At 39.5% G+C, this 19297-nt stretch overlaps 1 protein-coding gene and 1 pseudogene across 1 annotated transcript; both read right to left on the bottom strand.

Moving 5' to 3' along the window:
- Window positions 1–6026: 6026 nt before the first annotated feature.
- On the bottom strand, window positions 6027–7064 carry LOC102859587 (mas-related G-protein coupled receptor member X2-like). Its single transcript, XM_006892064.1, has one exon. It carries the CDS (start codon window positions 7062–7064, stop codon window positions 6027–6029), a length of 1038 nt encoding a protein of 345 aa, XP_006892126.1.
- A 4682-nt stretch (window positions 7065–11746) lies between these two features.
- Window positions 11747–12306, bottom strand: LOC102866634 (annotated as a pseudogene).
- Between the last annotated feature and the right edge of the window lie 6991 nt (window positions 12307–19297).

The raw sequence follows: 19297 nt of genomic DNA, 5'->3' as shown, positions 1-19297 counted from the left end.
TAAAAATTGTTATGCGATCCATCCCCTCCCAGTCCACTCCACTATGCAGCCTTCACTCCGGACTTCTGTAATGGCAAGTACACCCATTCATATATCCCTTTTAAACAGTTCTCTGCCTCATCTGTTTCAATGCAATATACATCATTCCTCCCCTCCTTTTCTGTCTTCCCTCAACCCTGCCATCAGTCCTGTTTTACAACAGTGGCCGTATGCAAAATTTCTCCTTTTGTGACTGAGATATTTCACTCAGCATAATATCTTCCAGGTTCATCAATTTTGCATAATATTTCATGAGTTCCTTGTTTTTCAATGCTATGTAGTATTCCATTGTGTGAATATACCAGAGCTTCTCTAGCTGTGCATTATTTGATGGGCCCGTGGGTTGTTTCCAGCTCTTTGCTATTGCAAACAAAACCGCAATGAATATCTGCTTGGGTGGCAGTTATGGTTTCTTTTGGGTAAATTCCCAGTAGTTGAATTGCTGGGTCAAATGGTATTTCTATTTGCAACATTTTGAGAAAGTGCCATACAGCCTTCCATAGTGGTTGCATCATTTGACACTCCCACCAACAGTGAATAAGAGTTCTGGTTTCTCACAACCTCACCAGCATTTGATGTTTGTTATTCTGTAAAATTTTGCTATTCTTACTAGGGTGAGATGATATCTAATAAGATTTGCATCTCTCTTAGAGCTAGGGCTTTTGAACATTTCTTCATGTGTTTGGTTGCCATGTGCATGTCTTCTTTGATGAAGTGTTTGTTCATATAAGTCCTCTTTCAGACATGTCATTACCAAATATTATATCCCAGTCTGTGGCTTCCCTTTTTGCCTTGCTGGAGAAGTTTTTGGATGTTCATAGGGATTTAATTCTTTGAAGTTTCCATTCATCTCTTTTATCTTCTCATGGATGTAGACTCTCCAGGATGCTGGGAAGACTGTTTAGGTTATGGATTAGGTTTTCTAGAGTTCTTCAAATGTTTTATTTAATGAAGTTTATAGTACTTGGTTTTAGTCCTAGGTCCATAATCCACTTTGAATTGGTTTTTGTGTATGGAGTGAGATGTGGATCTAACTTGAATTTTCTACAGATAGTTTTCTAATTTTGCCAGCACCATTTGTTAAAAAGGCTATTTCCCACTCAACTGATTTTATCTCCATGTCAAAAATCAGCTGACCATAGGTAGATGAACTGATTTCTGCATTCTCAATTCTATTCTATTGATCTATGTGTCTGTCATTGTACCAGTACCATGTTGTCTTGAACACCAAGGCAGTGTAGTAGGATTAGAAATCAGGGAGTGAGATGCCTCTTACCTTGTTTCTCTTTTTAAGGAGTGCTTTGCTTATTCTGGGGTCTTTCCATTCCAAATGAAATTGGAGATTACCTTTTCCATCTTGTTGAAGAATGGAATGAATATTTGTATTGGTATTGCATTGAACATGTAAATTGCCTTTGGTAGTATTGTCATTTTCACAATAATGAGTCTTCCTATCCATGAGCAAGGGCTCTAGAACCACATGATCCTATCAATTGATGCAGAAAAGGCCTTTGACAAAATCTAATACCCTTTCCTGATTAAAACACTCAACAAAATAGGGTTAGAGTGGAATTTCTTCAACATAGTAAAACGTATATGGGCAACTGGAGAGGCAACATTGTTCTCAATGGAGAGAGATTAAAGCATTCCCATTGAGAACAGGAACTAGGCAAAGATGCCCACTCTCACCTCTCCTATTCAATATTGTATTGGAAGTCTTAGTAATAGCAATAAGACAAGAAAAGGAAATAAGGGTATCCAAATTGGTAAAGAGTAGGTAAAACTATGTCTCTATGCAGATGATATGATAGTTTACTTAAAAACCCCAAGGACTCAGCAAGAAAACTACTGGACATAGTTGACCAATTCAGCAAAATGGCAGAATACAAGATCAGCATTCAAAAGTCAATTGTATTTCTCTACAATAACAAAGGAAATACAGAACTGGATTTCAGAAAAATAATACCCTACACAATAGCTAATCACAAGGTGAAATACTTAGGAGTAAACCTAACCGGAAGCACAAAGGATCTGGGAGAAGAAAATTACAAAACATTATTACAAGAAACAAAAACCTGGAGAGGTGGAAGATCTTTTGCATTCTTTATGGATAATGTTCTTGATATCCTCCCACAGTTCATCCGGTCTAGTTGTAAAGTATTACATACTAAACATAGTTGATTCTCTAGGGGACAATATCTGGTCTCTGCCCATTTGCATAACTGAGATGAGAATCCAAGTGGAATTTGCCAGTCGTGATGCAGCTAACACAGTCTTCATCTATGTCCTCAGGGGCCATGCCCCCTTAGATTTCATGCCCTGGGATTGTAATCCCTAATGCCAGAGCAGTCTCCTGCAGCCAGCAACCAGCAGCTGAGTTACCTCATGGGAAGAGTTATCACATGGGAAGAGAATGATTGTCCATCCATTTGCAACTTGATTGAATTTGGTTTTCAGTTTTTTCTGCTTGAGAAATATCAGGCGAGTGCTTCCCTTTCTATTCTCCAATTCTAGGTCTGTGCATATTCTGTGCATATTATAATAAATAGTTTGCAAGCAGGAGACAAGAGGCAGCAAACTACTATAAGGGAATATGCAAAGACCCAGAATTTGAGACTAAAAAGGGAAGAAGTTGCTCGTGAGTGTGGGGGCTTGCAAGTGGAATGTAGGCTAGGGTTGTAGATGATCAGTCACCTGCAGCCAGCAACCAGCAGCTGAGTTACCTCCTCCCTTCTGAGACCTGGACCCACGCTTAATGGTTTTACATTCTATTGAGCTCTCTGGAGAAAGCCTTCAACCTCTACCACTGGTGAAAACTGAACCTTCTTTTCACTTTTACAAGGAAGCAGCCTACAGTCCCATCACTTGGTCAGATGTTTGCAAGCAGGAGTTAAGTTTTCTAAAGTTTGCACTAATTTCCCCCCCAACTTACTGGCCTTACTCTGTGCAGCATCTCTACTCTAGTCTCAGATTTAACCACACAGAGCCTCAGTCGAGCTACTGTAGTGATCAGTGCTCAGGAGCCTTTCTTGGTTTCCCATTTCCTACATGCTGCAGGAGTTCTAATAAACTTTGATCTTTTTCTGGACGTATCCTTATTCATGCTCCAGTCCATATTCCTCTTTTAACTGAGTTAAGCATGGTATGGTTACCAAAGACCATCCTTAGGTTTTCTCCACGGTTCTTTATTTTCCTCCCACATTTCAGCTTTCTTGGAGTTTTCCAGGATTTTTTCAGCCTCTTCAATTTTTATTCATTAATTATTGGGATTTATTCCTCAGAGGTAAAGTCCTTCAAAGTTTGTGTTCACAGACACCGACTCAGAGACAGACTAAAAGACACTTAGTTTATGGAGAAAGGACAGCTTACTGGTTGGGGATCAGATGGAGGATGTTCAGAGAAGATTCTGTGAAGGGTGTGGGGGAAGTGATCAACTACCTATACATCTACACCAACAAGTCTCACTACATGGTTAGGCTAAAGAATGCATAGACTATACTACCTAACTTGGCGGGGACTAGAGAGCATTATGCTGAATGAACTCAGTCCCACCAGGACAATTGTTATACAAAACCATTATTGAAGAATGAGTATGAGGATCCAAGGCATGGGGAGGGTGGAAATAGAGGAGTGATGGGGAAAGAGTTAAACACAGGGTTGCACAATTCGGCAGGTGGGTGAGGTGAAGGAAACGGAAAGGATCTTTAGTGAAAAACAAAGTATTCAGACTTTGTAAATAAATTAGAGTAATATAAAATATATTATAAAAAGAATGTATAGCCTAAGGAAAAACCCAACATCTGTTTGACCTTTATTTAGTTCTGAAAGCATGTCTAGAGACAAGAAAAGAAAGGGTCAGTGTCCGTCTGAGAGCTATTCACTAAGACAAGGAAATAGAAGGACAACTTAAAAAGAACTCAAGTAGCTGAGATTGTTGTTGTTGTTGTTGTTAAGTGCCATTGAGCTGCAGGCGACTCATTGCGACCCTATGAAAGAGAGTCCTCAACTCTTGTGTGTCTTTCATCCTCTCTCCACGTTCATAGGTTTTCCAGAGGCAAGCTATTATGGATTGGATGCCACTCCTGCTTCCAAGCTTGTTTTAATCGAGGAGCTCCACCACACACTGTCTGCACTGGATAACCAAACATTAACGCATTTAATACATCAGTGTCACAGTATTCAGCCTGACAGCAAGCACAACACACTGCTGTATGACAGGTGGACACACCAGGGTTAAATGACCTAGAGGAATGTTTTAACCAAAACAATGAAAGACAGGTCTGAGTGCCGCAGATGAAAAGTCACCAACCTTTGGCTTGGTAGCATCGCTTTCTGTCCACTGGGCCCACTGATTTCCATGTTTATGTTGTTAAGTGCCGTCGAGTCACAGGCAACTCATAGCCACTCAAAGCTTAGATTAGATGTGGCTATTTGAGGTCATTTAGACAGACGACTACACAATATAATTTTTGTAAAAAGCATTAATCTTTGGTGAAAGATATTGAGATATCAGTGACTGGTGAATCTAACCAAATATTACCAGAGATAACCCAAGAGCTGCTCAGACTGAGGGGACAGGGGTAAAAGGAAAAGACAGGAAGCTTTGTGTTTCTAGAAAGTCTACATGTTGGAGACTGACCAAAGAGCAACATTTGTTGTCCTCCAAAAAAGGAAAAGGTCGTCTGTGGAGAAGTGGAGTAATCATTATGATAATTAGAAAGAAAAATGGGAAGCTGGGCTGCCTCCATTTCAAAGGATAGAACTATTACCTTCTGGATTTTAATGGATGTCATCACGGCTTCCTAGATTTAGAGGAGTTAGGACTTCATTAAATCAGTTTTGAGGTTGGAGCGTACCACTCAGGAGTGTCAGGGGGATGAGGCAGGTATGCAAATCTGCAGGAGCAGGACCACCTTGTCTAAGAGGATGAAGAATGGGTCTGTTGGCTAGAGGGATAGTACTGACAGATATCTGAACACCAATATCCATTGCAGCATTATTCACAATATGAAAATAAGTGAATGCCTAGTACATGCATGATAGATCATGAACGTTATGCTGAGTGAAGTCATTCAGACACAAATGGACACATTCCATGTTTTATTTCACTTATATGAAATGCCTAGAATTGACAGAAGCAGATCAAAGGGTACGAGGGTCTAGGAAAAGAGAGAAGTGAGGAGTTTTCACATAAGAAATAGTGTTCCTCTACAGGATGATGAAATAATTTGGAACCAGAATATTGAGGCAATTGTACAACATAGTGCCAATTGTGTCACTATACACTTAAAATAATTAAAATGACAAGTTTTGAGATGATATATACAATAAAGTCAATATTTGAAATGATGTTACTAATTGTATAATCCTAAACTCCACTACCACCATTCCAAAAAATAGTAGAACAGTCCTAGACCTCAGAATTGGCAACAGTTCACACAGACATAGCGTGCAACAGATTGTGCATAATAGCGCCTTAGACAATGCAATCAAATAAGTTAAGCACATGTTTTCTTTTTTAAAACTGTAAACCCCCTAATATAGTGAGAGTATTATATTGTGGTCAGGGAGCCCGTTAGCCCAGTGGTAAGGAATTGATCTGTCAAAGCAAAAGAGCACAGTTTGAATCCACGAGCTGCTCTGTGGGAGAAAGAGAAACAATTCTTTCACACGCGAGCTGTTGTTGTTGTTGTTGTGTACCGTCAAGTCAGAACTGACCCATAGCTGCTGACCCTCCAGTGGGTTTTCAGAAGCAGTTAATCGAATGTGAGGAGAACCCACTGCAGGTTCAGTTATGGGTCTGTTCTAACTCAATGATATACAATGACATACTGTTAAATGCAATAATTGGCAGGTCAAAAAGAAGAAAATAGTATTCTCTTACCCATTTTCTATGAAGATGACAGAAATTAAGACAGTCACTCAAGTTAGTAGGGACAAAATATACTCCAAAGCCACACGTGTCTGATGAAGGCAGAGACTGAACACTACACCTCACTAGTCCCTGGCCTCTGCACAGACTCCTGAGGGAGACTTTCTCCAGGTTCCTCTCCATCAGGAGTGTCCTGTAGCGCCCTCTGGAGAACCATCTTGAGGGTCACCCTCTGCACCCTCAGCCGCTGCCTAAAAGAACCAACGAAAAAGTAAATAACAGGGTTGGCAGTACTGTTAATACAGGTGAGAAGTGGAATCCAGGGACCAAAAACTGGAATTGAAGTAAACAAATAGAAATATTGAAGAATGTTGACAGGCAGCAGACAGAGGAGAGAAATAAACACTGTCAGTAAAATAGTCACATTGAACCTGGTCAGCTTCTTCAGGAAACCATAGAACATCTTAGCCAGCAAAACCATGTTAGACACTAACAGTGTCACAAATAAGAAAGACAGCCATGTGGCAAAGAAAATAAAAAATTCAGTGTAAGGAACACTATCGAAGAAATGTGGCATGTTTTGCAGAATGATCAGCAGCAGGGACCAGGTCCAGAGCAGAGCACACGTGACAGCTGAAGTGTGTCTTGGGCGTCGGCATCGGTACCAGATGGGGAACAGGACAGACAGGCAGTGTTCAGTGCTGATGCAGCTGAGAATGCTCAGGTCTACTACATACAGCAAGTTACATAAAATTCTAATGAAGAAAATCCAAATATAGTCTTGTGGAATGGAAATGAAATATATCAGGTGGAAAATAAACTCAAGGAAGAGGTAGAAGAAATCAGCCACGGCCAGGTTGAGAATGTAGACCGAGAAGAAGTTTCTTTTCAGGCGGAAGCCCAGAATCCAAATCACAGCTCCATTAGCCAATAGTCCAACTGCGGCAATGATGAGGGTTAATATCTGGAAGATCAGTGGCTCCATCTCCAGGTAATCTGTATTTGGGGGAGAAGGCTCGTAACCTCCATTCATTGTTGTTTGAGCGATGCCCCACGCTGGGATGGTTGGATTCATGCTTAGAAACTCTCCAATGTTGTCCCTGGGAACACAAACAAGACCTGGAATTAGCTTTGTGATGTCTGGGGAGCTCATATTGGCACAGTCTATAGGGAGTTGCAGTACCAGCTTCAAGACAACCACTTCAAATCCACTACTAGATCCTCAGGAGAAAAATATAAAATCTCTACACATTGTTACTGGTTTTTGTGGGTTGTTTTTTTTTTTCTTTTCACTGTGTGTGTGTGTGTGTGTGTGTGTGTGTGTGTGTACCGTCAAGTCAGATCAGATTTGTACAGGAGGAGATTGTCCCTCCTTCTCCATCAGAGCATCTGGTGGATTTGAACTGTGCACCTTTGGGATTGCATGAACTTTGTTATTGTGTACCATCTAGTTGGAACTGACCCACAGCTGACCATCCAGTGGGTTTTCAGAGACAGTTAATCGCACATGAGGAGATTGCCTATCCTTTCAGCAGAACAACTGATGGACTCAAAACATGTGCCTTCAGAATTGACGTGCACCTTCTTGCCACTAGGCCACCAGAGCTCTCTCTTCTGTACTTTACAACTTCTAAAAACCATCTGGAGAGGCAGCTGTGTCAACTCAGACTCGGTGACAATAAATGAGGGGTTTTTTACATTCACAAACATCAAGCGAAATAGGAATTATAGAAATTAAGTAGTTTATGATATTTTAGGAGTTCCTGGAATCAGGACTCAACCTTAGCTTTTTTATTGTTGGTAAGTGCCTTACAGTTAACTCTGACTCATGGTGACTCTGTGAGCCTTCCTCTAACTTGTGCCATTCTCACCACCCTGTTATGCACTGATTGCTACAATCACTGTGTTAATCTATCTTAGCTCCATCTCTTTTGCTAACCCTTACCTTCCAATCATGATGTCTGTTTTCAAGGAACAGCCCCTCCTAACACAATGCCCAAAGTATGTGAGATGAAATCTCACCATCCATTGCCTTTAAGGGACACCCTGGCTGCATAAATATGCACCAAGATATTGTTTAGTTTTTGGATTGGCATGCCAGCGGATATTCAGTACTTTTCTCCCACATCACAACTCAAAGTCTTCAATTCTTATTCTGTCATCCTTATTAATTTTCTGACTTTCAGATACATAGGTCATCATTGAAAGTGTCAAAGCTCGAATCAGGTGCATCTTATTCTTTAAACCCACATCCTTGTTCCTTGCATCCTAAGGCAGGTTGTGAAATTTATGAATGCTTTCACGTTATCTCTGAGTGCTCTCCTTCCTTGGCTATGAATTAACAGTGACAGTTTTACTCTAACTAAAGACCTAGCTCCTCTCTGTTGGGTGGGTGTTACAACCTCTTTGAGTTCCTCTATTTCTTTTCCTTGCTCCTTAAGCCTAACAAGGATAAGTGCACCCCACAATCACTTGCCTTTAGGGGATTCCTAATACCTTAAATCTTCCCCTTATTAATGCTCATCTTTACAAACAGTCCTTCATCAGACTATCTTCAGTTATTCCAGTTTGGACTATTTTCCTACCTGGGACCACAACAGGCAAAAAAAGAGGAAAAGCAAATAAAACACTGAAGCCTGAGTTACTAACCCACTTGAGATTTGGGCAATTATGTATGCTCATAGGTTCCTCCTCAAATAGAGGAAAGCAGTGTCTTTCTCTGGCTGGAAGCAGATATAAATGGAGTAAATAAGGAGAGTATAAGGGGAGAGTCTCACTGATGGATTGGACATGAGTGTCTTCCATTCATATCTGCCATGATTGACTGTCAGCACCCAACCTCGTCAGGAGGGGTTTCATGATAGAATTGCCAATTCTTGGTAGAACTTCATGGCTCCCTGCATCCCTCACATGACAATACAGATTCTGATTAAGAAGATTAATGTGACAATGACTTTGCAAAGAAAACATTTCATTATAAACTCTTACCTTTCTTTCATTCTTCTTGCTGAAGATAGAACCAGCTCTATGCAGAATCCTCCAAGTGATAGCCACTAAATGACACGTCTACTTGTCTTCCAGATGTAGCAATGACTGCAGGGGTTGGAGTGGGACATACTGACCCTACAAACTTAAAAAAAAATTGAGCAACCTTGTGATTTCCTGTGTATGTGCCCAGTGACTGATTAGAATCCAGATATGTTTCCATCATGACTATTCCTGAAATGTTTTCTCAGCATTTGACTTATATCTCTTTCTCTATCTTGTCCTCTATCTCTTGCAATCCAGTTCCCTATTGATAACTGTAGTTCTGGGGCCATTTGCTGTAGATCTTGCACCTGCTAACAATAAAAAGTGATGCCATGTCACACAGGAACACTTTTATATCTGAACTCTAAAGTATGCCTTCATTTCGTTATCACAGAAACGATGATTTTCTTCTTCCCTGGGTTATTTTAGAAGAAAATCATAGCAGTTTTGCATGCATGCTTACAATTTTAAATGTCCCAAATATATATGCAATAAAGTTGAAAGTATTCTTGAATCATATTCTACAAAAGAATCAACTTTTCATAATTTTGTTTATAAACTATTTTATTAGCTATGATAATTGCTTTGAAAATTAAATGTTTATATTTTCTATTTTATCAGTGTTAAATAAAAAGATGAACTGACATTCTTTAAGAAGTAGAATACAAGTAGGTACACTTACCTCCCTACAAAGAAGAATACATGATAATTAGGAAGAGAAAATCAAAACCATAGGAAACTACTGAATAACAGTGACAGAAAAAGGATCAAAAGATAGTAAATGGCAAAATAGTAACTATTTTACTTCTAAGACGGAGATAAGGACAAGATGTGTACCTCAGTAAGTCTAGTCATTTAGAAATTGTTTTAGAAATTCTAACTATTAGGATATACAAAAATAAAGAAAGTTAAAAAGTTTGAAAAGAAAGTGCCAAGCCTCTCTATTATAAGATGGCATTACTATGTATGCAGAAAATTCTAAGAAATCCGTAAAGTTGTATTGAACTATTACAGAAAATTAGCAATGGTGTAAGAAGCAGGAATAATATACAAATATAAACTGCATTTGTGTGCTAGAATAGAAATGTGATATACATTTCTAAAAATAGAAAGTGAAATTTAAAAATTAACAATTGAAATAACATGTTTACTTTTTTTTGTGCCATGGTTCAGACTATGATCCTATGAACAACAGATGGAAAACTGACCCTATTCTCTTTCACAGTCAGCCTCTAGCCTTGTTTTAACTACAGGCATAGAGTTTTCTGCTCTTTCCACTAATACCTCATTGTAATTCCACTGTATTCCGTCAGGTAAAGTTTATGTTCAAAGTCTCTGTTTATATATTTATAAATGTATTTTCAATGAGTACATCATTGTTTATACAAAATTTTACCACACAATCTCTGACTTCTTTTTTCTCATCCAAGCCATATTTTCAAACCTTTCATTCTTTCTTCCCAACATTTGCATTCTAGTCATCAACTATTATTTCTGCATGCTGACTACATGCTTGATGAGTTCCGGACTGCAGGAGTTGGTTGAAACCTCAATATTTTCATATTTTGATTTTAGTGACAGGTTATATATTTGAGTAAAGTTTTGTATTTATAGGTGTTCCTTGTATGTATATGGATAGTAGCCTATTATTCACAACACTGTGTTTAGAGTAGATCTTGAAATGTACTTTTTTTTCCATTATAAATGCAACATGTTCCTATTGAATTTGTCATTTCTGGGATTGTATATCTAGTGATTGTCTAATTAAAACTGGCCAATTCCAGTTCATCTCAGCTCATTACAACTGGAATGTTGAGAACTGTATTTTCCATTTAACTATTTACAACTTCCATATTTTTAAATAAAATTTATATTGTATGCTGGTTTAATTACAATTGTTTTTTACCCTGGATCTTTCCTTTATCCACTCTTCCCTCCACTCATCAAATCGTGCGACCCTATGCTTAACACCCCCAGCTCCTCCTCACCTCTCTGCTTTCCCCTCTTAGCCCCATCGCCCTTTGGATCCTCATACACAGTTCTACCATAATGATCTTATACAGTATTTGTCTTTATGGGACTGAGCATGTTCACCTAAAATTATGCTCTCCAGTCCCTCCCAAGTTAGGTTGTGATTTTCAGAATCACTGCTCCTGCATGCTGCATAGTATGTCATAGTGCAAATGTACTATAATTTCTCATTCCATTTGATTGTGGTTGGACATTTGGGCTGTTGCCATGTACTTGCAAAGGTGAATAATTCTGCTGTGAACATTGGTGTACAAATCTCCGTTTGTGCCTCGGTTCAGAAATTCTTGGGATTTATCCCAAGCAGTGAAATAGCTGAGTCATATGAGATCAGAATGAATGATTTTTAAAGGCAGGTCTCTTTACACAAAGAAACTGCTGGCATTCTTAACTGGTGAAGAATTGTGGCAGAAGAGCCCATTCTTCTGAGTCTCAAACATGGTCCAAGAGAGCATGTTGGGATTGTAGTGACTGACCCGTCCATCCAGAGTTCCACTTACAGAACCCCTGCCCTGTTGGCTTTTGGTTTCCATTTCCTTCCCTGAGAAAAGGGCAAAGTGTGGTCCAAGCTGGAGAGCTCAGAGGCTTAAACCTTTCCACTAATGTACATGACCCCCTCCTCCTGCTCCACGGAATTGGCGCTTGTTGAGCAGAAGTCAAGTGTATGAGGCTGATGGCGACAGTTATTCACAAGAGACAGCTGCTGGGTGTGGATTCTGAAAGGGGGAGGGGTGGAGAACCTGTTTGTCAACAGATATTGAACGCAGCCATTGATTATTAGGAATCAAACTTGGCTTTCTTTGACAGTGACAGCGTGTCTTCCTTGTCTTCATCCTCATCATCATCTTCATCGTCATCAGGATAATATACCAGACCCATAAGGCCTCCCTTGGTAGTAATAGCTGCCATTGGGGATGTATTTTTAGGGACAGATTAGGGGAACCTGGAGAACTTGGGGACTCAGGGGAGCCTGGAGATCCAGGTAGGTTCGGTGCGGATGACTGGCTGGTGAGATTAGTCTTCATCCCACTAGAGAGGGAAAACTTGAAAGTTGGGCTCTGCCGAGTGGAAAGATTTGTTTTCAGAAGCACTTCTTTTTCTTCACTTTCATTTAATTTCTTCCTTTCCATGAATTTGCTTATTCCAATAATGTCATCATCATTTTTAGTTTTGTCAGATGGAGACACTACAGCTTCTCCATCTTCAATACCATCTTCATCTGTGTTAAACCACATCTCCTCTTCATCTTCTAGCATTCTGGTATCTCTTCGATATCTATGATTCCTCAAGATGGAACCCATACTGTCAAGTTTAGGGTTATCTTGCCTTTCTCCTTGTTGATCAAGTCATATGGAATTTCTATGTTCAGCTTTCTGAGGAAATGCCACACTGCCTTCCCGATTATTGTACCATTTTACAATCCGACCAATAGTGTATAAGAGTTCCTATTTCACCATATCCTCTCCAACATTTATTACTTGCTATGATGTTAAATTTTGTCACTGGAGTGACATGGTATCTTATTGTTGTTTTGATTTACATCTCTTGTATTATCAGTGACTTTGACCATTTCTTCAGTGTCTGTTGGAAATTTGAATGTCTTCCTCTGAACATGCTTTCCACGTATTTTTGTCCATTTTGTAATTGTGTGATCAGTCTTTTTCTTGTGGAGGTCATGTAGCATTTGGTAAACTTTGGATATGAGACCCTTGTCTGAAATGGTATTGCCAAATATTTTTTTAATATCAGTTAGTTTTCTTTTCACTGTGTTTGAAAAAGTTTTTGATGCACACAGGGATTTAATCTTTACAAAGGCCCATTCATCAAATTTATCCTCTCCAGCAAGTGCATTTCTGGCTGTACTTGGCATTCTCTTTATGCCATACACATAACCATCTAAGCTTGATCCTAGTTTGTCTCTGATGAACTTAATGGTTTTGGGCTTTACTCTCAGGCCTCTGATCCATATTGAGTTGATATTTGTGTGTGGTGTGAGACGTGGGTCCTGTTTTCACTTTCTGCAGGTCACAGTCCACTTTTGCAAGCACTATTTTTTTAAGAGGTTGTCATTTGTTTATTTCATAGATTTTGTTTCCTTGTTGATATCAGTTGGACATAGACAGCTGGGTTCATATCTGGATTCTCATTTCTGTTCCACTGGTGTATGTGCCCATCAATCTACTAATACCGTGATGTTTTGGTTCCTACCAATGTGTAGTAGGTTTTGAGGTCAGGGAGTGCTATGTCTCCCACTCCATTCTTGTTTTTCAGAAGTGGTTTGCTTATTAGCGTCTCTTTCCTCTCCAAATAAATTTGACTATTTCCCTTTTAATATCCTTGAAAAATGAACTTGGTATCTGTATTGGGATTGCATTAAACTTGCAGATTACTTTTGATAGGATTGTCATTTTCACAATATTGAGTCTTCCTATCCATGAACAGGAAACATATTCCCATTTTTTAAGTCTTTTATTGTACCTTGCAGAAATGTTCTGTAGTTTTCTTTGTACAGGTCTTTTTTGTCTCTAGATAGATTCATTCTCATGTATCTCAATTTCTCATTGTCTTCGACACACTCATCCCAATTATCCTAATCACCGAATCAATCCATCTCCTAGAGGACCTTCCCTCCTGGCCTGCCCTCCACCCTCCCAAGCATGATGTCCTTCTCCAAGGACTGGTCTTTCCTTACAACATAACCAAAGTATGTCAGACGAAGCCTCAGAATCCTTGCCTCCAAGGTGCAGCCCGGTTTAACCCTCTCCAAGATGAGTCTCTTTGTTTTCTTAGCAGTCCATGGTACTTTCAATACTCTTCTCCAACATCAAAGCTCAAAGCCTTCAATTCTCCTTGTATCCTCAGTAGTCATAGTCCAACTCTCTGATGCATAACATGTGATTGCAAAGACTATGGCCTGTATCAGACGCACCTTAGTCTCCAGAGAGACATCACTGCTCTTCAGTACTTTAGAGAGACCCCTAACAGCAGACTTTCCCATGGAAATACGTCTTTTAATTTCCTGGTTACTGGTGCCAAGAGTGTTGATTGTGAAGCCAAGCAGACTAAAGCTGTGAACAATCTCAATCTCTCCACCATCCATCCTGATGCTGCCAATTGGTCCAGTGGTGAGAATCTTTGTCTTCTTGACATTGAGCCTCAATCCATTTTGAGGGCTGCAATCCTTGACCAACTACAGCAAGCAATTCAGGTCCTCCTCAATTTCAGCAAGCAGGATTGTGTCGTCTGCATAATACAGATTGTGGATAGATCTTCCACCAATCCTGATGCCGTATTTCACCTAATAGAGCCCAGCCTCCAGGATGATCTGTTCTGCATACAGCTTGAAAATATATGGAGAAAGGACACATCAGCTGCATACGACCTTTCCAATTTTGAACCATGCAGTGCTTCCCTGCTCTGTTCTGATGACTGCCTCTTGGTTCAAGTATAGGTTTCGCATTAGCACAATCAAGTGTTCTGGGATTCCCATTCTTCTCAGAGTCAACTATAGTTTGTTATGGTCCATATATTCAAATGCCTTTGCATTATCAATGAAGCACAGATTGATATTCCTCTGATACTCCCTGCTTTCGGCTAAAATCCATATAACATTAGCTACAATATCCCTAGTACCAGGGCCCCTTCTAAACTTAGCCTGGACTTCTGGCAGCTCTCTACTGATGTGCTGTTCCTGTCATTTTTGGATAATCTTCAGCAGAATCTTGCTTGCATGTGAAATCAATGATATTGTTCTATAGTTTCCACACTCTGTTGAGCCACCTTTCTTTGAAATGGGAACAAATACAGATCTCTTCCAGTCAGTTTGCTAAGTGGTCCTTCTCCAGATTTCTTGACACAAGTAAGTGAGCATGTCCAGGGCAGCATCTGTTAGCTGAAATATATCAATTGGTATACCATCTATTCCTATGGCCTTATTTTTTTGCTATTTCCTTCAAAGCAGCTTGACCTTCTTCCTTCATCATCATAGGCTCTTGCTCATATGCTGTTTCATTAAATTCTTCTGTGTCTGCCAATTCCTTTTGATACAATGACTCAGTATATTCTTTCCATCTTCTTTTAATACTCCCTGGATCATTTAATATTCTGCCTAAAGCATCCTTGATTATAGCAACTTGAGGTTTGAATTTGTTCTTCAGTTCCTTGAGCTTAAGAAATGCTGAGCGAGTTTGGCCCTTTTGATTTTCTGACTCCAACTCCTGACACATTTCATTGTGATATTTTATTTTGTCATCCCATGCTGCCCTTTGAAAGCTTCTGTTCAGCTCTTTAGTATCTTGAATTCTTCCTTTTGCTTTGGCTTCTTTGTGCTCCAGTGCAATATTTAGAATTTCTTCTGACATCCATTTTGGTCTTTTTTCCTTTTGTGTCTTTGTAATGACTGTTTGCACTCTTCTTGAATGATACCCTTGATATCCTCCCACAACTCATCTGATCTTCGCTCATTCGTGTTCAGGCCTCAAACCTGTTCTTGAGATGGTTCTGAAATTCAGGTGGGATAGACTCAAAGTTACATTTTGGTTCCCGTGGATTCGGTTTCATTTTCCTCAGCTTCAGCTTGAGTAGTTGGTGGTCTGTTCCACAGTCAGCTCCTGGCCTAGTTTTCACAGTTTGTAGTTGGCTATTGTAAATGGTACTACTTTTTTAGGTTCCTTCTCTGAGTTCTCTTTACTACTGTAGAGAAATCCCACTAATTTGAATATTGATCTTATAGCCTACCACTCTACTAAATAGGTCTAAGAAGTCAACAACAACAACAAAAAACCCATCAACTTTTAGAGCTAGTAAACTTGCATTTTTATTAATGTTCCAAAAACTACACATTTCCATTATTAATGAACATTTACAATTATTTCTCCATGTTTTGGGTCTTGCCACATCTTCACATGAAGACCCTTCATTGCTTGAAATATTTTGATCTGCATCTTTGTGGTAGACTGTGTTTCAGAAGGCAAGTCTTCACCAGTTGTGTTCTGAGCAATTTTCAATCTGAATGGCTCAACTTTTGGTACTGCAGAAGGCCATGTGTCAATGATATTCACAGGCTTTTTCAGTCTATTTTTTTTCTGAAGTAAGTAATAAGTTCTGATTATTAATTCATAATCTCTGCTAAAATTGGTCCACCATGATGAGCCTGGTGGTATTTTAAATACCAGTGTACTCTAGCAAATATTGCAACACACATGCCACTACATTATGGCAAACTGACAGAATAGTGGTGGAAAATAACATTAGAAAATTACATATTTTAATTGTACGATAAATGGTATGTGAGATTTGTGCCCTGACAACTTTACAATGGTGTTACTGTTGTGTACTATAGAGTTAGAACCAACCCATAGCTGACCCATCAGCAGATTTTCAGAGGCAGTTAATTGCACAGAAGGAGATTGCTCATCCTTCTGCCACAGAGCATCTAGTGGATTTGAGCCATATACCTTTGAGAGTGCAGTGCAGCTACTTGCCACTAGGCCAGCAGAGCTCCCTTTACAATATTTAAAAAAAAAATTAAGGAAAATTTACCTAAGTCTGTCCCACTCGAATTTCAAAACCATCTCAGGAAGAGGTTTGAGGCCTTGAGCACCAATGAGCATAGACCAAATGAGCTCTGGGAGGATATCAAGAAAATTATCAATGAAGAATGTGAAAAATCATTACAAAGGCTGAAGAAGAAGAAGAAAATGCCAAGATGGATGTCAGATGAGACTCTGAGTATTGCATTAGATCGCCAAGAAGTCAAAGCTAAAGAAAGAAATCAAGATATCAAAGAGCTGAACATATAATTTCAAAAGGCAGCTTGGGATGCCAGAGCAAGGTACTATAATGAAATGTGCAGAGAGCTGGAGTCAGAATATCAAAAGGGCCAAACTCGCTTAGCGTTTCTTAAGCTGAAGGAATTGAAAAACAAATACAAGCCACAGGTGGCAATACTTACGGATAGTTTGCGTAGAATGTTGAATAATCCAGGAAGTATCAAAAGAAGATGGAATGAGTACACAGAGTAACTGTATGAGAAGCAATTGGCTGACACAGAGGAATTTCATGAAATAACATGAGCAAGAGCCTATGGTGATGAAGGAGGTAGTTCAAGTCGCTCTGAAGGAATTGACAAAAAACAAGGCTTGAGGAGTTGACAGCATACCAATTGATTTATTTCAACCAACGGACTGTGCCCTGGATATGCTCACTAAGTTGTGCCAAGAAATCTGGAGGACGCCAGCTGGCCAACTGACAGGAAAAGATCAATATTTATTCCCATTGCAAAGAAAGGTGACCCAAGAGAGTGCGGAAATTATCTAACAATATAATTAATATCACATGCAAGCAAGATTTTGCTGATAATTATCCAAAAACTTTTGGAACAATATGTGAACAGAGAACTGCCAGATGTGCAGGCTGGATTTAGAAGAGGTCATGGTACTACGGATACTATAGCTAATGTTAGAGGAATCTTGGCAAAAAGTAGAGAATACCAGAAGAATGTCCATCTGTGCTTCATTGACTATGCAAAGGCTTTTGACTGTGTGGATCACAACAAGCTGTGACTGACTCTGAGAAAAATGGGAATCCCAGAACATTTGATTGTGCTAATGCGAAACCTATACTTGGACCAAGAGTTAGTTGTCAGAACAGAGCAAGGAGACTACATGGTTCAAAATCAAGAAGGGGGTCCGTCAGGGATGTATTTTGTCTCCATACCTTTTCAATCTGTATGCAGGACAGATCATCCGAGACGCTGGGCTGTACAAAGAGGAATGTGGCATCAGGGTTGGTGGAAGAATCATCAACAACCGGCGTTATGCAGATGACACAACCCTGCTCACTGAAACTGAAGAAGACCTGAATCGCTTGCTGCAGAAGGTCAAGGACTGCAGCCTTCAATATGGATTGAAGCTCAATATCAGGAAAAGCAAAGATTCTCACCACTGGGCCAATTGGCAGCATCAGTGTGGATGGTGAAGAGATTGAGATAGTTAACAGTTTTAGTTTACTTGGTTCCACAGTCAACACGCTTGGTACCAGCAGCCAGGAAATCAGGAGATGAATTGCATTGGGGAAAGTCAGCTCTGAGGGACCTCTCAAGTGTACTGAAGAGCAATGATGTCAGGTTGGAGACTAAGGTGCGCCCGATCCCGGCTATATTCTTTGTAATTATGTGCTGTGCATTGGAGAGTTGGACAGTGAATAGGGATGATAGAAAAAGAATTTATGCCTTTGAGCTGTGGTGCTGAAGAAGAGTGTTGAATATACCATGAACTGCTAGGGGAACAAACAGGTTTGTCCTGGAAAGGGTGAAGCCAGAATGCTCCTTGGAGTCAAGGATTATGAAGCTTCATCTAACGTACTTTGACCATGTTGCAAGGAGGGACTAGTCCTTGGAGAGGGACATCCTGTTTGGGAGATAGGAGGGATGGTGCAAGAGAGGAAGACCCTATGAGATGGATTGTTTCTGTGAGTGGAGTGGTGGGAATGAGGGTGTTTATGATGGCAAGGTTGGCCCAGGATAGAAAGGCATTTTAAGGCTATTGTGAATAAGGGCGCTATGAGTCACAAGCGACTCAATGACACCAACAACAACAACAACAACAATGCAGATGTGTCATATTCAGGAATTAGATGGTTGATTTTTTATTTATTCACCCTCCCAATCACAATTTGTTTACACATATATTGACACAAGACTGATTAATATTTCCATGTGCTTTTAAATTGAAAATTGAAAGGCTGGCTCTAAATTGATATATTGCCATTGAGTCACTAGTAAGTTACTCATAATGATGCTATAAGAAAGAGTAGAACTGCCCATGAGGTTCCCAAGGTTATAAAACTGAAGCAGGCTGTCACATCTATGTTCCAGGGAGTCGCAGATTAGATTGAACATCCAATTTCTTGCTTTGTGATCCAGTGTTTAACTTCTGTACCACAGGGCTCTTTCTAAAATACATACATTAAGATATATGAAAAAAAAGAAAAAGAAAGAAAAAAAAAGAAAAAAGATATATGAGTCAAAGGATCTCAATTAGAAGAATAAAATGGATTCTTTTCCTATTTTTAAGCTTTATCTTTAGAATACAGTTACTGAAACTGTGATTGTTGATACAAAGAAAGACATAGAGATCAATGAAAAGATTAGAGATGCCAGAGACAATTTCATGTTGGAGAAACGAGGCAGCCATTATGGAGTATACTTTGAATTCTCTTACAGTGGGTTCTTTCTTTCTTTCTTTCTTTCTTTCTTTCTTTCTTTCTTTCTTTCTTTCTTTCTTTCTTTCTTTCTTTCTTTCTTTCTTTCTTTCTCTCTCTCTCTCC

The sequence above is a fragment of the Elephantulus edwardii genome, unplaced genomic scaffold, assembly GCF_000299155.1.
Source record: "Elephantulus edwardii isolate Elephantulus edwardi_28Jun2011 unplaced genomic scaffold, EleEdw1.0 scaffold00109, whole genome shotgun sequence".
Lineage (NCBI taxonomy): Eukaryota > Metazoa > Chordata > Mammalia > Macroscelidea > Macroscelididae > Elephantulus > Elephantulus edwardii.
The sequence above is the reverse complement of the archived record's forward strand: the minus strand, read 5'-3'. Positions and strand labels throughout refer to the sequence as shown.

Coding starts and splice junctions, on each gene's coding strand:
- LOC102859587 (XM_006892064.1), bottom strand. CDS start 7,064: ATGAGCTCCCCAGACATCACAAAGCTAATTCCAGGTCTTGTTTGTGTT.